The sequence below is a fragment of the Zonotrichia albicollis genome, chromosome 1 (assembly GCF_047830755.1).
Source record: "Zonotrichia albicollis isolate bZonAlb1 chromosome 1, bZonAlb1.hap1, whole genome shotgun sequence".
NCBI lineage: Eukaryota > Metazoa > Chordata > Aves > Passeriformes > Passerellidae > Zonotrichia > Zonotrichia albicollis.
Window position 1 is genome coordinate 153,701,053 of NC_133819.1, and position 22,643 is coordinate 153,723,695.

The following is a 22,643-nucleotide window of genomic DNA, read 5'->3' on the forward strand; positions in this document are numbered from 1 at the left end:
GTGCAGGCCATGGAATGTCTGTCACCCACGCCCTGCCCGGCCCCACAAGGAGAGTGGTGACAGTGGGAGAGTCGCTGGGGCTGGGCATCCCCCTGCTCCGGGGGCTGGAATTGCTCAGGAGCAGGGATCGCTTTACCAGCATTGTGTGTCCTAAACAACATTGTTCTCCTAAACCCCTTTTGGCTCAACGAGTGTTTGTTCACTTCACGCCCTGTCCTCACCTGTCCTTTGCAGGCCCCATCTTCCCCCATCCCAAAAAAGTGGACGTGTCGGGGTCTCCAGCTGGTCAGAGTGACCCTGAGAAGAGCTGGAAAGTCTCTTTTCCCAGGCCAGTGCTTGAAGAAGGAGTCAGGGCTCTTCATTTCTCAGTCTCAAGGTTGTTGATTGTATCTTACATATAAAATTCTTTCTCCTATCCTGCTGAGGTCCATTCAGCAAGACAGACCAAGACACTCTGCCTGCCCCCGGGGCAGTGTTATCTTTTTATACTAAAAACTACGTGTACAATATTTACAATTACTTTCCAATACCTATCACCTGTGTTAGACAGTGAGCTTCTACTCTAAACCAATCTAAAAGTGCCAACACTACAGCAGAAGATGGAGGCCAAGAAGAAGAAGGAGAAAGGCTGGAAACACCCATATCCCTCCATCTTGCCCCCCTGAATCCCCATTCTAAAAACCTAAAAATCTACTTTTTTACCTTGTGATAAATTCACTGTCATTCTGCTTAATTTGTCGTGGCCTGCAGATCTTCATCTAAGGTTGGTAACTTGCTCCATGGGTCATGATCAAACCCACAGGGGCATTTTGGGCTCTGTGCCAGGGTCTCTGAGCCCCCTGGCAGGGTCTTGGCTGCTCAGGACAGACAGAGGGATGTCCTGGGTCCTGACAGGGTGCGCTACAAAATCCAACTAAGCAGATGATTCCCAAGCTCTGGAAACAAACTGCAAAGTCCAATCTGCCTGGGTGGATTTTATCACTCATTCCTCCATGTCCAGAGGTGCAGGAAGGGGCAGGATTCCTGCAGGGTGTTGATCATGAAATCATGGAATGGTTTGGGTTGGAAAGGACCTTGAAGATCATCACATTCCAACTCCCTGCCATGGGCAGGGACACCTTCCGCTATCCAAGGTTGCTCAAATTCCCATCCAACCTGGCCTTGGACAATTCCATGGATAGGGCAGACACAGTTTCTCTGGGAATTCCATTCCAGCTCCTCACCACCCTCACAGCCAAGAATTCCTTCCTAATATCCCATCTATCCCTCTGGCAATGGGAAGCCATTCCCAGTGACCTGTCACTCCATCCCTTGTCACATTCCCAAGGTAATCCCAAAATCCACTGGGATCATCTCTTTGTATCCTTCTTGAACTGGGATCACCCAAAGCAACCACTGGTTTCCAGCCTGGCCCCACCAGTGCCACAAAAAGCCAGCTGGAATTCTGTGATCCCTAAACCTCATTTTGGGGCTCTGGGTTTACCAGGATCTGAAATCCTTTGGAAACAATGAATCCAAACTCTCCAGAAAGAGAGGAAAAAATTGATGAGAAGGTCATTCCAATCCCAGAGATCCACGGAAGGCCATCTTTTCCGGTCAAAGGGAATCATGGAATGGTTTGGGCTGGAAAGAACCTTAAATCCCATCCAGTTCCACCTCCTGCCATGGGCAGGGACACCTTCCACTATCCCAGGTTGCTCCAAGCCAAATCTAACCTGGCCGTGGACAATTCCAGGGATTCAGGAGCAGCCACAGCTTCTCTGGGAATTCCATTCCAGCTCCTCACCACCCTCCCAGGGAAGGATTCCTTCCCAAAATCCAATGTAATCCTGCTCTTCTTCAGTTCATTTATATTTTTCCATTTCTTTAGGGCATTTCATCCTTCAAATATTCCCACTGGGGACTCAGCTTCCCTTGGATGTCAGGAATGTCCCCAAAACCACCACTGACTTAGATCCGCAATTTTTGGAGCGATATTTCCTTGATTAATTATTATTTAGACTCTTCATATTTAGGAAAGCAACTTCATTAACCCCATGGACGGGAGGGTTAAAATTAAGAAAGAAATAAAAATCCAGCTGCCATATTGAAAGTCCATTAAGCCAGGAAAGGACCCAACTTTGGTGCTTCTAAACATCAATTATTCCGGAATAATTAATTAGCAAAGCTCTAACAATACATAAAATCACTCGCCTCTGACTCTTCTGATAATTTATGCAAGATTAAAGTATCGCTGTGGTTGCCTTTTCTGGTGCCTAATTCAGCATTTTCTTTTTCCTTATGGAAGCAAGACTCCAGATTTAACTGCTCTAATGCCCTTTTACAGTGTTTGCTGTAGTAAAATCTAACAGCCACTCCGGCAGGCGAGCCGGGAAATGATGGATCACGGAAGCTCACGGAAAGGGGAGCACCGTAAAATGCCCCAGTTAATGTGGAGAGAGCAGAGTAAATCTTGTTTTAAAAACAGAGAGGGATCTCTGATGGACTCGCCTCACCCCATCAAATTCCCCTTTGATTTGCTTCCCGATAAGGGAGGGCTCCACTCCCTGATTCCTGATAACAGGGAAAGCATTTGGAAGTCATCACTGCTAAATTAAGGTCACCAATCACTGCAAACACCTCAACCCAGCCAGGAACCAACATCATTTGGGTGGCAGGTTGGGCTCTTCATCAAAAGGAAAGAATTCCTTGCTTTTTTAAATCCCAAAAGGAACATTTGACACTGATCCACCTGAGCCCTGGGATTCAAGCACATTTTCCCACCCCAAAGCTGGATAAAGGATGCATTGGGAGCAGCTCCAAGGAGAAGGATTGGGGATTTTGATGAATGAAAAACTGCCCCATCCATGCGTGCTCACATCCCAGAAATTCCCCATAACCTGGGCTCATCCCACAGCATGGACAGCAGGAGAATGGGAATTCTGCCCCTCTGCCCTGCTCAGGTGAGATCCCACCTGGAATTCTGCATCCAGCTCAGGGATCCAACACCAGGAGGATGTGGAGCTGCTGGAGCAAATCCAGGAGGCCACAGAGATGCTCCAAGGGCTGCAGCCAGGCTGGGAGAGGTGGGAATGTCCAGCCTGGAGAAGGGAAGGATCCAGGGAGACCTCAGAGCCCCTTCCAGTGCCTGAAGGGGCTCCAGAAAAGCCGGAAAGGTACTTGGAGCAAGGGATGGAGGGACAGGACACAGGGAATGGCTTCCCACTGCCAGAGGGGAGGGAGAGATGGGATATTGGGAGAGAATTCTTCACTGGGAGAGTGGGGAGGCCCTGGAATGGAATTCCCAGAGAAGCTGTGTCTGTCCTATCCTTGGAAGTGTCCAAGACCAGGTTGAATGGGGCTTGGAGCAATTTGGGATAGTGGAAGGTGTCCCTGCCCATGGCAGGGGATTGGAACTGGACGATATTCAAGACTCTTCCCAAACCATTCTGTGATTCCGTGGGGAAAAAGAAAAAGTTTGATGGCACATCCCAGCCACTCACCCTTCCCTGGGCTCCCTCTGCCCCATCCAAGGACAAGATGTCCCAGGACATTTGCTGGCGCCCTGAGGAACAACATGGGGTTTCCCATCGCAACCAACACTGGAGTTTACAGCCCACACTAAACCTCCAAGAATTCCCGTGCCCTTTTCCAACAGAGAGCCCCTGAGGGCAGCTTAAGGGCTGATAACACGTGGGATCAGCTTTGGAGCCGATCCCGTCCACACCTCCACACGAAATCCCCGCTTGACACCGCTCCAAACAATCCAAAACAGAAACAGCCCCCCGAAAACCGCACGCGTGGGGATTACCCAGAGGCACGGGGGAGGAGGAAACGTTCCTTGAACTCAGATTTCCTGAGGGATGGCAGCAAAATTCCCGTTGACAGGCGAAGTCAAGGCATTTCCCCACCCCTCAGGCTGAAGCAGAAACTCCGGCAAAGCTGCTGGAACAGCAGAGTTTTGTAGGACTCGGGAGATGCTGCCGAGTCCACAAATCCCTTATTCCAGGTGCACTCTGGCATCTGTTCCGTATTCCAAGGGGTTTTTTGCTCATTTCCAGGGCTTTGTGGAGCACACGGAGCAATCCAGCGAGTCCTGGAATGAACGGCTTAACTCGGCTCAGCAGCCAGGGAAAGGAATTTCCCTCCGACGCTTCCGAGTCGTTACAAAGAAAACCAAACGGGAAGATTTCCATGAGAAAATTTAAAAACGAAGGGTGTAAACTGGGATTTGGGAAAGAACTGGAAGCAGAAAGCAGAACAGAGAAACCTACGCAGGTTTTACGGGGAATTGAGCATCTGCCAGGGCGGGATTTTGGGAATCCTGACAGAGCAGTGGAGGATACTCCGATCATCCACGCCGGCATCAGTAATTCCAACTGTGACCGCGCTGGGAATACCATCAGACAGTTTATTAAGTGGGAGAAAATAGCAAAAAAAAAGGGAAAAAAAAAAAAACAGGGAAAAGGGACTCATTGTCACTTCTCAGGTTATGGGTTTTTACAAGTGCCTTAATCCACTTTTATTGTCCTTATTTTTATTTAGGAAGGAAAGACAAGCAGAGGGATAAGAGGGATCAGCACTGAAATTTCGCCCAATTTCCAAGCAGCAGGTCCAAAACTGGTTTAAAAGCTTCCTTTTTGGCTGGATTAGGAGACTCCTCGAGGTCCCTTCCAAGCCAAAGCACTCCATGGACAAATCCACATCTATTTCCAAGATAAAGATCTGTTCCCAAGAGCATGGAGTGACAGGATAATGGGGATTTGCTTCAAACTGGGAGTAAGTTCAGGTGGATATTGGGTAGAAATTCTTCCCTGTAAGGGCAGTGAGGTCCTGGTTGCCCAGAGAATTTGTGGATGCTCCATCTCTGGAAATATTTAAGGCCAGGCAAGCCCCAGGAGGCGAAATGAGGAGTTTAGGACCTATTGCCCTGCTTCCTTTTCTTTTTCCCTCTGTTTATTTTTTTCCCCTGTCTATTTTACTTCCACACCGTGCCATCCCTGAAAGGTTTGGAGTCTTACACAAAGCCCCCCACAGACCTGGAAATATCAAGGGTCAGACCAATGGAAGCATCTCATCCATCCCCAAAGCCAAATATTTTTCCTATTAGTGTATAAACAGATTATTCCCCAAAGAGCTGCTGGCTACCAATGGAATTTCCCAATCCAACAGAGCTGGAGCTGCACAGGAGAGGCTCTAAAATAGGGACTGAGGTAAAAACATTGTGTTAAAACTACCTAAAATAGGGATTGAGAGGTGACTGGAATGGAATTGACATGGAATGGTTTGGGTGGGAAGGGATCTTCAAGGTCATCTCCTTCCAGGGGACACATTCCACTGGACCAGGCTGCTCCAAGTCCCATCCAACCTGGCCTGGAATACTTCCAGGGATGCAGCTTCCACAACAAATTGAGTGTACAAATTGAGGTCAAATTCCACAGGGAAACAGACACCCAGGAATTGTCACCTTCAGGATCTCAACTTCCCTCTAGATGTTCCCTCTGTCACTGTCACCAATCTCCCCGATCCCAAATCCAACGTCCACACGGGAGCACTTCCTTGAGCAAGGCCCATCCCCTCGCTCCCAGCAGGCTGTTATTTTTAAAAGAGGGCTCTGCAAAGAGAATTCCCAACCCTGGCTCCGGGCCTGCAGCTCCTCTTGCAGCTCGGGACCAGTCACCTGGAAATGCCAAGTCAAGGCGGAAACCCAAAACCGCTACTTACGACCACTGACGTAACCGGGCCCGGCAAAGAGCCAAGAATGTGAACTTTTCCCAATTCCTGAAGGAGTGAGGAGCCACCTCGCCAGCCACGCTCCACCCCTGCCTCCCAAGGACAAGCCAGAGGGAAGAGAGAGCTGGCAATGGAACGATTTCCAAGCAAGGTCAAAACTTAGGTGGGACAGAGGAACGACAGAGAGCGGCGACCTTGGAAGGGTTTGGATCAGCTGGAAGGAACTCGGGAAAACGGGAGTGATGATGGAGCGAAGAAAAAGATGTGATGAACTCTGGGGAGTTCTGTGTGTGATCCAAGGGCTTCCCTGAGGGAAGGGATCAAGAGCTTAACTCGGCTGTAACACGATCGGAGGCGTCGCCTCGAAGAGCGGCACAACCTCACGCAACTCGTAAGAAAAATAAAATAAAATAAATATACAATAAAACACCAAACAAGGAAAAAAACCTCCAAAATTCCCTCAATTGCTGTCCCACTGGGAATCAACCTGCTGGAAGCTTCAGGAGAAAAAAAAAATAGGAGAGGGTACATAATCCAGGGCTGAGATTTTCAGAGCTGCCAGAGGGATCCAAACACTCGGTGTCAATAAAATTATCAGCAGCTGAGCATTTGGATGCCACCCATAACTTGCTCCTCACCATTTACACCCCCTTTACTCGCCCAAGTAATGCAAAGCAGCTCCTGCCACTTCTGCCTCCAGCGTTTTTCCAAGCAAACACTCCTTGCCCATCCCAACCCCCTCATGTCACATCATTAGGAACAAGGACAGAAATGAGGGTTTTGGGAATTTTTTGGAGGGTGATTCCGGCAGGAAAGAGTTGAAGAAGCTTCTGCAGATGCAGAGTGAAGCAGGTTTTCTGAATCCTATGGAATTTCTACTTAGGAAGATGGGAAAACAAACAGGATTCCTTCTGTTTGGCACTTTCAACAGAGGGGTGGCAACACAGGAAAAGCTGAAAGCTGATAACACCAACCACTGGCTTATCTCAGTTTGGAGCAGGAGAAAGGGGAAGATAAGCAGGGAAGGAATATTTCCAAGGGAAGCAACACAAATCCAGGTTGGATGTAGTGGATCTGACAAGGATGTGCTCCCAAATTACTCCTCCTCTGGCCTTGGACTTGCACAGCCACAGATGGGGAATTGCAACAATTCCACGTCTACTTAAGCTGAAGGAGGGAAGGTTTAGCGGGATATTGGGAAGGAATTCTTCCCTGGGAGGATGGTGAAGAACTGGAACAGAATTCCCAGAGAAGCTGTGGCTGTCCTTGGATCCCTGGAAATGTCCAAGGCCAGGCTGGACAGGGCTTGGAGCAACCTGGGATGGTGGAAGGTGTCCCTGCCCGTGGCAGGGGGATGGAATTGGATGATCTTCAAGGTCCCTCCCAATCCAAATTGTTTTGGGATCTAAATTCCACAATGAACCACCCACCTTTCCCAGGAAAACAATCCAAAATCTCTTTAGAAATTCCTTTTATACCCAGACCTGGAGGTCACAGCAGGAAAAGGGAGCCAGGCTTTGAACTCAGGACACAGCAAAATAAGTTGATCTTTCAGATCCTTCCCAGTCCAAACCATTCCGAGTTCACCTCAAGCAGGACACGACCGGTCTCACACGGAGCCACCCAACCTGGCAAGCACCGAATTATTTAAGGAACAAACACAACATAAATAAGGAAAATTCCCTGGAGAATCTCCCTCCTGCTCTCTCCATCTCCTGCTTCCAGCCAGCTGTGACCGTGCCGAAGCAATCCCAGAGCAGTCCTGCCTGGAAGGGGACATTACAGAGGTGGAAAAGACACGGAAGAGCCTCTTTGTAATATTCCATGATCCCCCCGGGCGAGGCGCAGAGCCGGCGCTGCTGAACGCTGCACTTTTGGATTCAATTAAAGTGATTATCTGTTGTGCCAAATAAATTGTGTCCAGCATCTATCCTGCAGGATTTTACACCTCCAGCCTCATTATTCCCTAACTGTTTCCTCCTGTTTATGCTCTCTCCAATTAAATTGCTGATAATATGAGCCAAAATAAAAAACGAGCGCACCTTGTCCGGAGAAAATTGATTCCCTTTTTTTCCTGCACCGGGCGATTGCCAGGTTTTATATACTCTGTTCCTGGCGATCATTAGTAATTCAATTTTCTTTTTATTAGCCCCCTTATCTGCTGAGCAATATAGTGGCAGAGCTGACCTCTTTCGCACGGGTAAATGTTTAAAATCTTTTCCCTGATTAATTTTGCCAGTTAAGGAAAAGAGGAGAAATGATCCGGCTCTTTGCCATCACAATGAATAAAGCTTAATGTTGATTGTGATGGAATTTCTAATGCCAAGGAAATTGATTGAACGCAGCAATTACCCCGCAATAGGAACTCCAGGGAAATGGGATGGTTTTCTCCCCGGCCGTAGCCTTTTGGTTATTTAAAACAATCCAATTTGCAAGGATAATTATATATTAGTGTTTTATCTGCCACCGGGAATGAACATGGGAATTTTGATACTGGCCCGGCATTAGCAGGTTATTGCTGCAAATTACTCCAGATCTGCTTTCTTTCACATAAAGACGAAATTAGGCCATCAATAACCAGAAAAAGGTGGACTGAGGAGATGGGAGAGGCACGAGTGCCCTCTGCAGGGCTGTGTGCACTTCCCAAAATCCCCAATTCTCCTGGAAAAGCCCTCGATTCTCCTGCAAAAATCCAAAACTTTCCCACATGTACCACGCAGCCGTCACTCTCATTCTCCTTGTCCGTATATTTGCCATATCTCTGACCTTAAAATGAATTGGAAAAAAAATCAAGAAATCTTCATTTGAAGCACTTATTCCTGTTTTTTTTCCAAGGAAAAAATCCTGGGAATAAGAAATGACAGCCCAAGCAGGATGAGCCAAGGAATGTCGAGGAAAAGTTCCCAACTACCACAATTCACTTGTCTGTTGTCAAAAATAGGTTGGGAATAAGCCTCATCCTGCAAGAAATCCCAGATAAAGACAGGGAAAAGCTGTTGGGAAAGCATGGGACTCCCATATCCTCTGGCACGGGACTTTTAGGATGGCAAAAGCAGGAATATCCTGCTGCCATCACACCTGGATCAGTCAAACCTCACTTGAAAGTTGGCGTTTTCCCTCAGAACTGGTGAGAAAGAGAAGCCATCCTTGAACTTTTGGGAATATTCCATCTTCAGTCTGGAGAAAGTGGATAAAGGATTCCCAAGGTGATGGGATAGGAGATAGAGAAAAAGCTCATTTGGCATTTAGACAGGCTGGGAGAGCTGGAAATGTCCAGCCTGGAGAAGGGAAGGATCCAGAGAAACCTCAGAGCCTCTTCCAGTGCCTGAAGGGGCTCCAGGAGAGCTGGGGAGGGAATTAGGAGAAGGACCTGAAGTGCCAGGACACAGGGAATGGCTTCCCAAAGCCAGAGGGGAGGGATAGATGGGATATTGGGAAGGAATTTCTCCCTGTGAGATTGGGAAGGTGCTGGAATGGAATTCCCAGAGAAGCTGTGGCTGCCCCATCCCTGGAAGTGTCCAAGGCCAACTTGGATGGAGCTTGGAAAACCTTGGGATAGTGAAAGGTGTCCCTGCCCATGGTGGGAATTGGAATTCCATGATCTCCAAGATCCCTTCCCACCCAAACCATTCCATGATTTTATCCAACACACTGGCACACAAGACCTTGCTGATCCTTGCTGGTCCTCCAGCTTTTTCCTGGATAAGGAGAGAAACAATCACCACCTTTTATCCCTCTTCCATCACATCCCTGAGGATCCCAGAGGGGATGGAGGCAGCCTGACCTGGAACTTTCTCCCTGCCCCACCATCCCATTGGATAAACTTCCATTTGGGACACACTCCAATATCTGAGCTGTTATTACACATCCCACTTAATCAAGTATTTTGGAATTAATCGGTAAAAGCTGCAGGTGGATCTCTCACAGAACAGCCCAAATAATCCCAAGAAAATTCCTGCCAATCTGCCACTTTCCACTGGCTCTGTGATCCCTAAATAACAGCAATTCCAACAGAGGAAAGTGGACAGAACATTGGGAAACACCAATCCCAGTTTAAGACTCAGTAACGCCTGGAAGAGCGTCCCTACTGATGAGACCAAACAGATCCATTGGGTCCAAGAAGGGAATTGGAAAGTCAGGAGACAGACCAGGACTTGGGAAAAGCAGGAGCAACGTCCTTGTACAGCCCACAGAGCTGTGCCTCAGATCCCCAAATCCTGCGGAACAGGACAAACAGGAAACCAGCCAGGCTGTGTCACCACAGGCCCCACATCCGTGGGGACGGAAGGGGCTGATCCAACTTTTCCAGCCACGCTGCCGTGCAGGAAGTTGGGAACATTCCTCCCCTCTGTCTTCCCCTCCACCTCCCTGCTTCATTCCTACCCCACTCTGCTCCCAGCGCATCCCAGGAACCCCGTTTACTTCCCCCACACCTGTCCAAGGAGAAATGGAAAAGACTGGGAAATCCATCACTTTGTGGTGATTAATATCCACAATATTTTTGCTGGGATTAATATCCACACTTTGCCCCAAAAGAAACCAAAAGAACCTTCCCAAAACCTCTTCTAGAACCTAGGAGCCAGGAATTGAATCCATAAAACTTCACTTATTCCCAGCTCCTGTGGAACCAAAAACACTGGCACCACATCCATAATTATACATTTATAGGGAACATGGGAGTTGTCCCAGTCCCTGTGAGCATTCCAGACTTGGGAATATCCCTGCCCCATCCACCACCCAATAATCTTCATCTACTAAACCTGGGGGAAAAAAATAACACAGAAGTCCTGGAGCACACAGAGGAACAGCCCTGGAGCAATTCCACAGCTTTCCAAACCCAGAGTTTAAGAATATTCCAACACATGAAGCTGTGAATCCTCTGCCTGGGATTGAAGCTCTCCAAGAAAAATCTTGAAGTACAAAAGGATTCAAATCCAGAACGTCAATTTTAATCAAAGGGAGCAAATCCAAAATTCACTGAGGGCATTTCAAGGAAATCCAGGCTCTTCCTGAATTTCTCAGACCTAATCCCTTTGTTTTTTCTTCCATACTCCAACCTTTTTTATTTGCCAACTTCCCAAAGCCTGGAGCAAAATCACATTCCTGATTTATTTTCTCATTCCTATCCAGCTAAAATCAAGATTTCAGTGCAGGAACATTCCCTTCAGTCGAGGAACTGGGATTCCAAACAAGCTGATATCCCTGGGATCATCACTGCCTCAATTCCCCCCGAGGTTAAAATGCTGCAGTTCCATGTCTCCAGAGTTTTCTGTCTTTTCACGGAATCATGGAATGATTTGGGTTGGAAGAACTCAAAATATCATGGAATTCCACGCACCTGCTATGAACAGGGACACCTTCCACTATCCCAGCTTGCTCCAGTCCCCATCCCACCTGGCCATGGTCACTTCCAGGGATCCAGGGACAGCCACAGCTTCTCTGGGAACTCCATTCCAGGGCCTTACCACCCTCCCAGGGAAGAATTCCTTTCCAATTTCCCATCTATCCCTGCCCTCTGGCAGTGGGAAGCTATTCCCCCTTGTCCTAGCATTCCAGCCCCTTGTCCAAAATCCCTCACCCAGGAAAACTCAACAACATCTCAACAGAGCTGTTTAAACATCAAATAATCCCAAAATATAACTGGAGACAAATCCCAGCTACATCTGATCCAAACCCCTCTCCCAGCTCCAGAAATTCCCACAGGGAATTTCACAGGGCCACAGGGAAATTTCTGCCTCATATCCATCTGAAACAACTGAATCCCAGGTGGGAGAAGCCTTTTATCCACAGAAATATCCCTAGGGAACAGAAGAACCAGACTTGGAGCCACCAACATCCCAACAACATCCCAGACATGTGGAGGTGCCATTCTGAGCTCCGAGTTCTGCTCCAAAGCAGCAGGACATGGATGCAAATTCCCTGTTCCCAAACATGATGGATTCTCTATTCCACTAATTTTAAGCAAACTAGATGCAAAACTGGACAACACACTGGAATACAGGTGAGAGATCTGTGTATTCCTGCCTCTGCCAACCTCTCCCATCTTGGAAAACCTTCCTGAAAATCCAGGGAAACCCCAGGAAAAGCAGGAAACAAGATTTTTTGTGAAAATACCAAAAGGGCAACAAAGATATGGAGCGAAACTTCTCCTCGGTGTTTGCTCCACAACCAACAATGCCTCCAGGAGGACTCAGCAGCACATCCCCAAATCCAAACACCTTGGAATCACTCCAGTGAGCCCTTGGAATGCCTGTTCCTACCTTCCTTGGTGGCTGCCTGTGTCCTGGTCGCCGGCATCCGGCACAGGCGGTGCTTGGAAATCTGCACCAGGCCCCGGGGCGAGGAGCGCTTCGCCGTCACCGAGGGTTTTCCCTTCATGGAATTCCTCCTCCGGAGGTGGAAGCGGCTCTTGAGAGCTGTGGTGGGGGAGATGTTCTTCTTATCCGTGGGGGAACTGGGGAAGGGAATGTCACACGGTTAGGAGGGAGCAGGGAAGTGACCAAAAACGCTCCTGGTGCTCTTCTCCAGGGCTCCAAGAGGAGTCAAATCCCACCGGGATTCTCCTCTGGGTGATGGGGGGGGGAGGAGAAGCTCTGAAGAGAGAATTCCAAGGAAATGGGCAAATGTGAGGAGCTCCTGGCAAGGAACAGATGGAGAATGAGGTGTTTGGCAGCCAGACTTACCCACTGCCTTCTGCTCAACAGATGTGAGGGACTGAATCTTGGAATCATGGAATGGTTTGGGTTGGAAAAGATCTCTGAGATCATCAAGTCCAAGCATTTCCCACCACTGACCATGTCCCTAATTTCCACATCCACAGGGATCTTAAATCTCTCCAGGGATGGGGATTCCCAATGCCTGACCACCCTTTACAAAAAGGAATTTTCCCAATATCCAAACTAAACCTCCCCCGGAGCAGCTGTTTCCTTACACTCTGTCCATTGTTCCCTGGGAGATCCTGATCCTTCCTGACTTCACCCTCCTGTCAGGGAATTTAGGGAGCCTCCTTTTCTCCAGGATGAGTTCTCCCAGTTCCCTCAGCTGCTCCTGGTGCTCCAGACCCTTCCCCAGCTCCATTCCCAATTCTGGACATGCTCCAGATCCTCAATATTTTCCCCCCAGGATTTGAGGAGCCTCAGCAGTGCCCAGAACAGGGGATGATCCCTTCCCTGGCTCTGCTGGAATTTACCAAGGGGTGGGAGGTCTCCCTGAACTGCCAAAAAAAATCCCAAACATTCCCAGCTTCTCCAGAATGATTTTCCCAGCACAATCCACCCACTGATAGTTTTCCAGGCAAAGCAGGAGGGCAAGGCAGGGATGGAAACCTGCTGGGAAGCACTGAAGGGATCTGGGAAACAGATGCAGGAATCAACACAACAATTATGAGAATTTGAAATTAAATCAAGGAAAATGCAGCTTCCTTTGCTGAGTGAGGAAGGGTCAGTGACCACAGGGATTCACAGGATCCACCTCTGGATCACCCAACATCAGGAGGACATGGAACTGCTGGAGCAGATCCAGAGAAGGCCATGGAGATGCTCCAAGGGCTGGAGCCCCTCTGCTCTGGAGCCAGGCTGGGAGACTTGGAAATGTCCATCCTGGAGAAGGGAAGGATCCAGGGAGACCTCAGGGCTCCTTCCAGTGCTTGAATGGGTTCCAGGAGAGCTGGAGAGGGACTTGGGACAAGGGATGGAGGGACAGGACACAGGGAATGGCTTCCCACTGCCAGAAGGCAGGGACAGATGGGATATTGGGAAGGAATTCTTCCCTGGGAGGGTGCTGAGGCCCTGGAATGAAATCTCCAGAGAAGCTGTGGTTGCCCCTTCCCTGAAGTGTCCAAGGCCACGTTGGATGGGGCTTGGAGCAGTCTGGTCTAGTGGAAGGTGTCCCTGTTCATAGCAGAGGTATGGAATTCCACGATTTTTAAGATCTTCCAGCCCAAACCACTCCATGATTCCATAAATCCTCCAGCACACAAAAACCCCTGCTGGAATTTCTCCCACAGCCACAACCTGGCATGAAACGCACAAAATCCAAAACACAAAACCCAAACCAACAACTTACCCCGCATTCCCTTTCCTCTTGATGATTTTCGTCCGACTCTTCACTTTGTAACTGGACAGTGCAGCCTCTCCAAAGGATTTCATCCCACCGGGAACAACGGACGCCGCGCTCGGAGCCGGTGGGATGGAGACGGTTCGAGGGACATTTGGGGCTGGAGCTTCCTTCTGGTCCTCGGATCTCCACTGGAATGCTGACTTGGAGGTGGAAGGCAAAGTCTGCAGGCTGGAGGCTTTCCACTTATATTTACTGGGAGAAACCCCCAGCTTGGACTGCAATCCCAATTTCTTTATCTTGGCTCCCAAATCCGCTTTGGGGGCGATTTTGGCACCTTTGTCCACTCCCACAGTGCCCTTCTTGGAATTTTCTGCTCGAGGGCTCGCCCACCTCTTCACAATCCGGGAGCTTTTCCCAGGGTTTGCCACCCAGGTGTAGTTGTTTTTCCTGAATTTCTGAGATTTGCTGGAGATGGGTGCTGAGGCAGCTTTTTGGAGAGCGGGAGCTTTGGGAATTACGGGAAATCTGCTCTTCACCAGAGTCACCCCAGCCTGAGCCGGTCGAGAGAGCGTTTCAGCATTCCCAAAGAGTTTGGGATGTAGGGAAGCATCCTGGACTTCCTCACCACTCGGCTGCCCTGGAGAGAGTGGTTCTGCCTTGATCCGTAGGGAGCGCTGGGCTGGCTCCTGACCTGGAAATTCCAGAGGTTTTTGTGGCTCCGACTTCAGCGCCACGGCACTTTCACTGGTGCTTCCAGAGGCGGAAAAGGAGCTCCCAGCCCCGCTTCCAGGCAGGCACACAGTCCTCGAGGTGGAACTGAAGGAAATGGATAGGGAAGGTCTTCTCTCTTCCTCCTGGAGAAGACATTTCTGGATGTTTCCATCCGCCGAAGGAGCCACCGCCACTTCCCGCCCGGAAAACTCTCCGTAAGGACCCACATTTTCCTGGCCAGCCCTTTGTGGCACCTGGATATCCACAACGATGTTCCCATCCGTGGTGAAGTCCACGTGCCTCTCCGGGGACGATTCCGGTGCCTCAGGAGCCTGGCTGTCCCCAAGGCTCCCAAAACCCTGGGAAGTGCTGGAAGCGCTTCCAGCCTCGTACCCCGATCCCGGCAGCCGGTTGTCCAGGGAGTATTTTTTCCTCCAGGAGTGAGCTTGGCGTGGGTGGAAATTCCTGGGAGCCTGCTGGGGGTACCTGGTGGAAAAGGCTCCTCTCCTGGCGTATCCAGGCTGGCGGGGGTTGTTCCACCTCGGAGGGGCCGACGGCGCCGGGCGTGGGACGTTCCCGTGAATGTTCCTGTGGCTGTTTATGAGACCTGTGGAGAGGAGAGAGAGCATTCATTCCCTGATCCCACGGGAATCTGAGAGCAGCACAGAGCTGCTCTTCCTTGTGCTGGAACTGCATCACCACTCGGGTTTTGGATGATGAGCCAGGGTGGAAGGAAAAGTCATGGAATCGCAGCGCCCAGGAATGGTTTGGGTGGGAAGGGACCTCCAAGAACATCTGGTTCAGGTTGATCTGAGTCCCATCCAACCTGGTCTTGGACATTTCCAGGGATCCAGGGGCAGCCACGGCTTCTCTGGGAATTCCATCCCAGCCCCTCACCATCCTCACAGGGAAGAATTCCTTCCTAAAATCCCATATATCTCTGCCCTCTGGCAATGGGAAGCCATTCCTGGTGTCCCAGCAGATCCTGCTCCCACCTGAACTCCACCCTCCTGTCAGGGAATTTTAGGGAGCCAGAAGGTTCCCCCTGAGCCTCCTTTTCTCCAGGATGAGACCCCAGTCTCCCTCAGCTGCTCCTGGTGCTCCAGACTCTTCCCAAGTTCCCTTCCTTGCTTCCCTCCAAAAGCAGCAACAAGGACACTCCAAGGCTTTGCTGCTGTGTCCCTCTGGAAGCCAACATCCCTGTTAATTCGGGAATTCCTTCCCAAATTGTCCAGACTCAGTGTTTAGAAAACCTTTCCCATGAGCGATTCCCAAAGGAATTTGGAGCCTGGTATTTCAGGCACGGGGTCACAGTGCTGCCAGGAGAGCTGAGTCAGCACATTCCTCATGGAAGAGCAAGGATTGTTTTCCTCCCTCTCATCCTTCCCCCACTTGGGAGCTCCTGGAAAGGTAAATCCCAAGTCCTGAGCAGAGGCTGTGGCCTCACTAATGAGGAAAATTCATTTTGAAGGACAAAAATAGAGAGATTTGGTGCTAAAATAAGCTCTGGTGCTTTCCAGAGCTTGGGAAGGGCACATGGATCCACATCCCACCTCTGTGCTCCCAGCCCGGGGCTGTGGGACAGGGAAAAGCCCCTTCCCAAAGCCAGGAGAGTCCCAGATCCTGCTGAGAGCAGAACTGTGGGAATTCCCTGGTGTGGGGACCCCAAAATCCCCCAGCACTCCAGGGGCTCTGTTCCCTCCCTGCCTTGGCCCATTCGGATTTCCTGGGTCTTCTCCCTTTCCACCTTTTCCCAGCACTCCCTGGATCACTTCCTTCTTCTCCCAGAACTCCTGAGTCCTCTCTTCTCCCAGCGCTCTGGGATCTTCTCCATCCCCATCCCACTCATACTCCCCTAAAATCCAACGTCCCACCCCCACCAAAACCCCCCCCAGGTCCCTTCACAACCCATCCCTGTCCCAAAGCAGATTCCCAAAATTCCCTTAAAACACTGCACTGCCCCCCAGGATGCCCAGATTTCCCCTTATCCCTACTCCAGGTTCTCTCACATTGTTCCCAGCTGCTCCCAGTTTCCAGATCCCGGCCTCTTTTCCTCATCCTTCTCTCCCTTTTTTCCCCCTTCCCCTCGGTGTCCCCTCATTTCCCGGTGTCCTCCAAACCCTTCACTCGCTGGATCACTCGGATCTCCCGGCACAGCCGGTCCCGTTCCCGATTTCCCCAATTCCCGAACCTTGGAGCACTCGGATCTCCCGGCACAGACGCTCCCATTCCCAATTCTCCCCAATTTCCCCCAATTCCCGAACCTTGGGGCACTCGGATCTCCCGGCACAGCCTCTCCCATTCCCAATTCTCCCCAATTTCCCCCAATTCCCGAACCTTGGAGCACTCGGATCTCCCGGCACAGCCGCTCCCATTCCCAATTCTCCCCAATTTCCGAACCTTGGAGCACTCGGATCTCTCGGCACAGCCGGTCCCGTTACCGATTCCCCCCAATTTCCGAACCTTGGAGCACTCGGATCTCCCGGCACAGCGGCTCCCATTCCCAATTCTCCCCAATTTCCCCCAATTCCCGAACCTTGGAGCACTCGGATCTCCCGGCACAGCCTCTCCCATTCCCAATTCTCCCCAATTTCCCCCAATTCCCAAACCTTGGAGCACTCGGATCTCCCGGCACAGCCGCTCCCGTTCCTCCATTCCCGCAGCACTCCAGGACGGCCCCGCGGCGCTGTGACGTCATCAACCGGCGCCGCCCGACGCCAACGGACCCACGTGAGCGCTCCTGAGCGGTCACGTGACTCCCGCGACCGTTGCCGGGCAACCGGGAAGGGACAGCGCGGCCTAAACTGGGCCCGGGCCTAGGCCTGGGGTTGGGCCTAACCCACCCCGGCCTGGCTGATCCCGGCCCTTGTCCCCCGCCTGGGATAGATCCCCGTTGTCCCCTCTTCCCATCTCAGCCTGTTCCAGCTGTCACCAACCCATGTCCCCTGTTCCTATTGTGAAAAACGCCAATCACTTGTTTTTAAAATTTTAAAAGTTTAATAGCAATGCAATAGTTATAAAATGGCATTATAATTAGAGTAATAATAATTTGGACAATTTGGATTAGGACAATATGAGACAATAAAAACAAAGAGTTACAGAAGTCGAGGTACCTTTTTCTGGGCAAAATAAGCCCAAAAAAGGACAGACGTTTACAGAGTATTAACCCTTAAAAACAACAGCCTGTTGCATATTCATATACCCCATACATGAGGCATAAATTCCATTTAAACAAAGGAATCTGTCTGGTCAGTGTCGACTTCTTTCTCTTAATCCTAATGGCATCTTCAGGGCTGAGCAAGGCTGGAAGAAGTTCATTTCTTCTGATAAGAGAGCAATAAATTCTCTTTCTCTGAAAGATTTAGGTGTCCTGTGGCTGCTATCTCACTGCAAGTCCTTTTAAAAAAAGTATCTTACATAGCATAGTTTCTATTTTAACATTATGTTATAACCTAAAACTATATTTAACACATTACTTAAGAGAATTAATACAGCATAACTTTCTAACATAGCATGTATAATATTCACTTTAATATTTTCAAAAAGCCAATCACAAAATACACATTTTTCACACTATCCTAGTCTGGATCAGCTGTCCCCAGCTCCTGTCCTCAGCCTGGGCCACCGTGGTTCTCCTCGTCCTCACCCTCTGTTCCCTCCACAACTTCATTCAGCTATCTCCTGTCCCCAGCCTGGCCCAGTTGTCCCCATTTCTCCTATCCCATCCCACCCTGGCCCAGCAGTCCCCATTTCTCCTGTCCCCATCCCTGCCTGGTTGGTCCACTGTCCCCATCTCCAATGATCATGTGAAAAATGCATATTTTATGATTGGCTTTTCGCATATATTAAAATGAATATTGTATATGTTATAATATATAACAGAAAGTTATGCTGTGTGGGATCTCAGCACCTCAGGACTGAGGTGCCGAGCCACCGAGACCACCCTTGGGGGGCTCGGGAGTCCTGGAATGTTGCCAGAAGTGTCTGGTGGCTGGACTTTGATCCTACACGGGAGACGACACCTGTATGAGGATAGGAGGATTTCACCGGGGTGAATGGTGAAGGGATTAGTTAATTAGAGGGTGAGACACAGGGTTTAGGATTTATGTACAAGGGGGTTTAGAGAAGTAAGATGGAGGAATTGGGGCGTGTCCTGTCCTTCTTCTTCTTCTTCTTCCCCTCCATCTTCTTTGGTGATGGTGGCGCTTTGGGATTAGTCATTACTGAAAGTGCACCGGACAATAAAAATAAAAAGGATTGGGGAAAAATGATAAAAATTGTACACGTAACCATGGGTATAAAGATAGGTGACTGTCCGGAGGGCTACACAGTGTGCTCATGGCTGGCTGCTGAGCAGACCTCTGTCGGGCCGAAAGAAAATCTTTTAGATAAACATTTAATAAACATAAAGACCGAAAGAAGAACTGAAGCCTCTTCTCGTCCTTTGATACGCGGGCTGCCCCAAGGCCACTCCAGGCCTTTCCAGGCCCTTCAAACAGCCGAAAACCGGACAATGCTGTATTAATTCTCTTAAGCAGTGTGTTAAATATAGTTTTAGGTTGTAACATAATGTTAAAATAGAAACTATGCTATCTAAGATACATTTTTAAAGGACTCACAGCGAGATAGCAGCCACAGGACACCTAAATCTTTCAGAGAAAAATAATTTATTGCTCTATTATCAGAAGAAACAAACTTCTTCCCACTCACTCAGTTCTGAAGACACTGTTAGGATTAAGAGGAAGAGGTTGACACTGACCAGACAGACTCCTTTGTTTAAATGGAATTTGTGCATCATGTATGAGCTGAATGAATATGCAACAAGTCATTGTTTTTAAGGGTTAATCCTCTGTTAACGTGTGTCCTTTTTGGGGCTTATTTTGCCCAGAAAAAGATACCTGGACATCTGTAAGTCTTTGTTTTTATTGTCTCATATTTTTCTAATCCAAATTGTCCAAATTTTTATTAGCCTAATTATATTACTATTTTTATAACCATTTTATAACTATTAAACTTTTAAAATTTTAAAAACAAGTGAGTGGTGTTTTTCACAATCAGATGGCTGCAGCATTTCTCCTGTGACTGTTGTCCAAAAAAAGATTCTTCCACAGCGTGCAAGAGCATTATCCACAAACTGATCCAAAATATTGGAATTATTTACAGTTCTGCACAGAAAATGGGGAGCCAGTTTTTCCTTCTCCTGGCCTTGGTTGTATCTCCACCAATCTGTGGTCCATTGGTTCCATGTTCAGTTGGGTTGGGGTTTGGGTGATATTTTATCTCAAGTTTCTTCTTCTCTCCTTCCTCCACATCTGCAGCTCCCAAGGCTTCACTAAGGCTGCAATTACCAAAATGTGTGAAACACAATTTTTCTACTTGGAACCTGTAAATCTTGGAGTCAGGCTAGGAAAGCTGGGAATGTTCAACCTGGAGAAGGGAAGGCCCCAGGGAGACCTCAGAGCTCCTTCCAGTGCCTAAAGGGGATCCAGGAGAGCTGGAGAGGAAACTGGGACAAGGGATGGAGTGACAGGACACAGGGAATGGCTTCAAACTGACAAAAGACAGGGTTAGATGGGACATTGTAAAAAATTCTTCCCTGTGAGGGTGGTGAGGTCCTGGAATGGAATTCCCAGAGAAGCTGTGGCTGCCCCATCCCTGGAAGTGCCCAAGGCCAGGCTGGATGGGACTTGGAGCAACCTGGGATGGTGGAATGTGTCCCTGCCTATGGTGGAGATTGGAATGGGATGAGATTCAAGGTTTCTTCCAACACAAACCATTCCAGGATTCTGGAATCTCCTGTATCAAGGTAAACCTGGTCCAGCTGTCCCCATCCCCTGTCCCTGTTCCCTGACCCCTCTCCCATCACCAGTGTCCTCCCACAGCCAAGCATGAGGGGGAGATTTTCCTGGTAATCCAAAGGAAAATCTCCAGCAAGAAGAAGTTAATTCCACCCATCAGCCTCGTGATTCCCTATTTCCCACACTTTGGCTGTCATTTATAAAATGTTTCACAGGAAAACCGTTCCCAAAACTTCAAATTTACCATGGAAATGAAGAAAATCTTTAAGGAGTTTGTTTTCCAAATAATTTTGTTCTTCCCCAAGGGAAAAAACCTCATAAACAAAGAGCAGCAGAGCCTCAAGTGTGCAAAGGAGATAAAACTCCAGCCTAAAATTATCCAGGGAACAAAAAGCTGAGCCAATGAGCTGGAGCAACATGACACCAGGATGGAACATTTGGAAAAGCAACCCATTATCAGCCTCAAATCCTTTAAAACAGACACTGTCCCTTGGGACATCTCACTTCCTAATGCAGCCAGGGAGTTCTGCCTGTCCCAGCTCTGATCAAATCTCATTTCTGGGATGAGCCCACGATTTCCCTGCTTGGAAAGGGAGATTTAGTAAATAATTTTTGGTGTTTTGTGGCATTTTAAAGTGGAATATGGGAAGAACAAGCTTGGAGTCTGACCCCAAAACTGCTAAAAAATGCTCCAAATCCTCTCTTTTTTCCAAGCCTTGCACACATGAGAACAGGCTGGGAGCCAGGCAGGCAGGAATGACAGATCTCCTCCCTCTCCGGCCTCAGATCAGCTTCAATTGATCCCAAATCCCACCCCCAGTTTCATAATGGCTTTAAACTGACAGGAATTGGCACTTGTGCCAAAAAAAATCCTCCTCCACTCCCAGCTGCTCCTTCCCTCCCTTGTGCTGGCACAGGCAGTCGAGTGCTTTGCATAAAAGAGCTCGGAACGAGCTGCTCTGAATTGAAATTAATTCAGCACACGTGGAGGAAAAGCTCATTTTTAACCCAGGGAAGCCGTGGATCCACCACTCCCACAAAATCCAACCTCGGGAAAAAGGCAAACTCAAAGCTGTTTCACCCATTTACACAAAAATTTGTAAGGAGAAAATGCAAAGTTTGGAGGATCTTGGACCACTTGGGGTCATCCTTGGATGTTTTCCATCGGGAGGGCTTTGGGATGGGGGTATCCAGAGGAGGAGAAGCAGCATTTTAAGCATGAACTGGATCTTCTCCAGGGAATAGAGAAGAGCATCCTGCCTCGGGACAAGCAGCTGGCAGAAATCTCCCCTGGGATTTGTGCAGAGGGCAAAGGACAGACGAGGATGTTAAAATATTAAAATAAACCTTTTTTTTTTCTCCTGGCTTTCCAGCCCATTCCTGTCACAAGCAACATATCCAAAAAGAATACATGGCACTTTTAATTCACAGCACTAAGTTTCTATGACACTTTGGAAGTCTAATTTAATTTTTTTTTTAAAGAGGGGAAAAAAATAAAAAGCAAGTGCAGGGTTTTGAGTGAGTAAACATCCCAGGGAAGGGAACACAGGGAAGAGGAATTAAATTATCTCGTTCAGCCCAAAAATAAATCCTTTCAATGTCCTAAAACATCATCCCAGTGCAGATCCAGGGACAAGTGTGCCAGAGGATCCCTGGATGCTGAAACACCCAGTACTGCCAGGGATTCATTTGCAGGAGCAGCTTGTGTGGGACATCATGGAGTCATGGAATGGTTTGCGTTGGAAGGGACCTTCAGAGTCATGGAATTCTACCCCTTTCCATGGACAGGGACACCTTCCACTATCCCAGGCTGCTCAAAGCCCTGTTCAACCTGGTCTGGAACAATTCCAGGGATGGGGCAGCCACAGCTTTCCTGGAATGTCTTCCAGCACTTTTCAGTCTCTGGGATCGTTGTGTCAAGATTTCAGGGAGATGCCTTAATTAAAGTGTAAAAAAATGGGAGAGAATCCAGGAGGAAGTGGAAAATCAAGAGCATGAAGGTTTAAAGTTTAAAATCTGTGTAGTCCCAAGGTCAGTGGTTGTTCCCTGCATCCTTTTCCTGAAGGATTTGGAAGAATCTGGAGGTGAGTGACCCATTCCCTGCTGTGCCAGCACCATCCATGGCATGGACTCACGGGGTGTGATCTGGCTGCAGGACTTTTCCTTTTCCTTTTTCTTTTCCTTTTCCTTTTCCTTTTCCTCTTCCTCCTCCTCTTCCTTTTCCTCCTCCCTCTCCTTCTTCTCTTCCTCCTGTCCTTCTCCCTTTTACTTCTCCTTCCCATCTTTCTCTCCTCCTCCTCCTCCCCACCTTCCTTCTCCTTTTCTTTATCTCCTTCTCTTTTTCTTTATCTCCTTCTCCTTCTC

The 22,643-nt window shown here is 48.8% G+C and overlaps 1 protein-coding gene across 1 annotated transcript in view; it reads right to left on the reverse strand.

Moving 5' to 3' along the window:
- ZC3H3 (zinc finger CCCH-type containing 3) overlaps positions 1 to 17,235 on the reverse strand; it is a 128,360-nt gene extending 111,125 nt beyond the window's left edge. Inside the window, exons 1-3 of the mRNA XM_074558079.1 lie at positions 17,091 to 17,235; positions 13,777 to 15,088; positions 11,973 to 12,166 (exon numbers count right to left, since the gene is read on the reverse strand). Of these exons, the coding sequence (XP_074414180.1) occupies positions 11,973 to 12,166; positions 13,777 to 15,088; positions 17,091 to 17,136 (1,552 nt within the window). The 5' untranslated portion in view covers positions 17,137 to 17,235. The remainder of the gene's footprint in view (positions 1 to 11,972; positions 12,167 to 13,776; positions 15,089 to 17,090) is intronic.
- Positions 17,236 to 22,643: the final 5,408 nt, after the last annotated feature.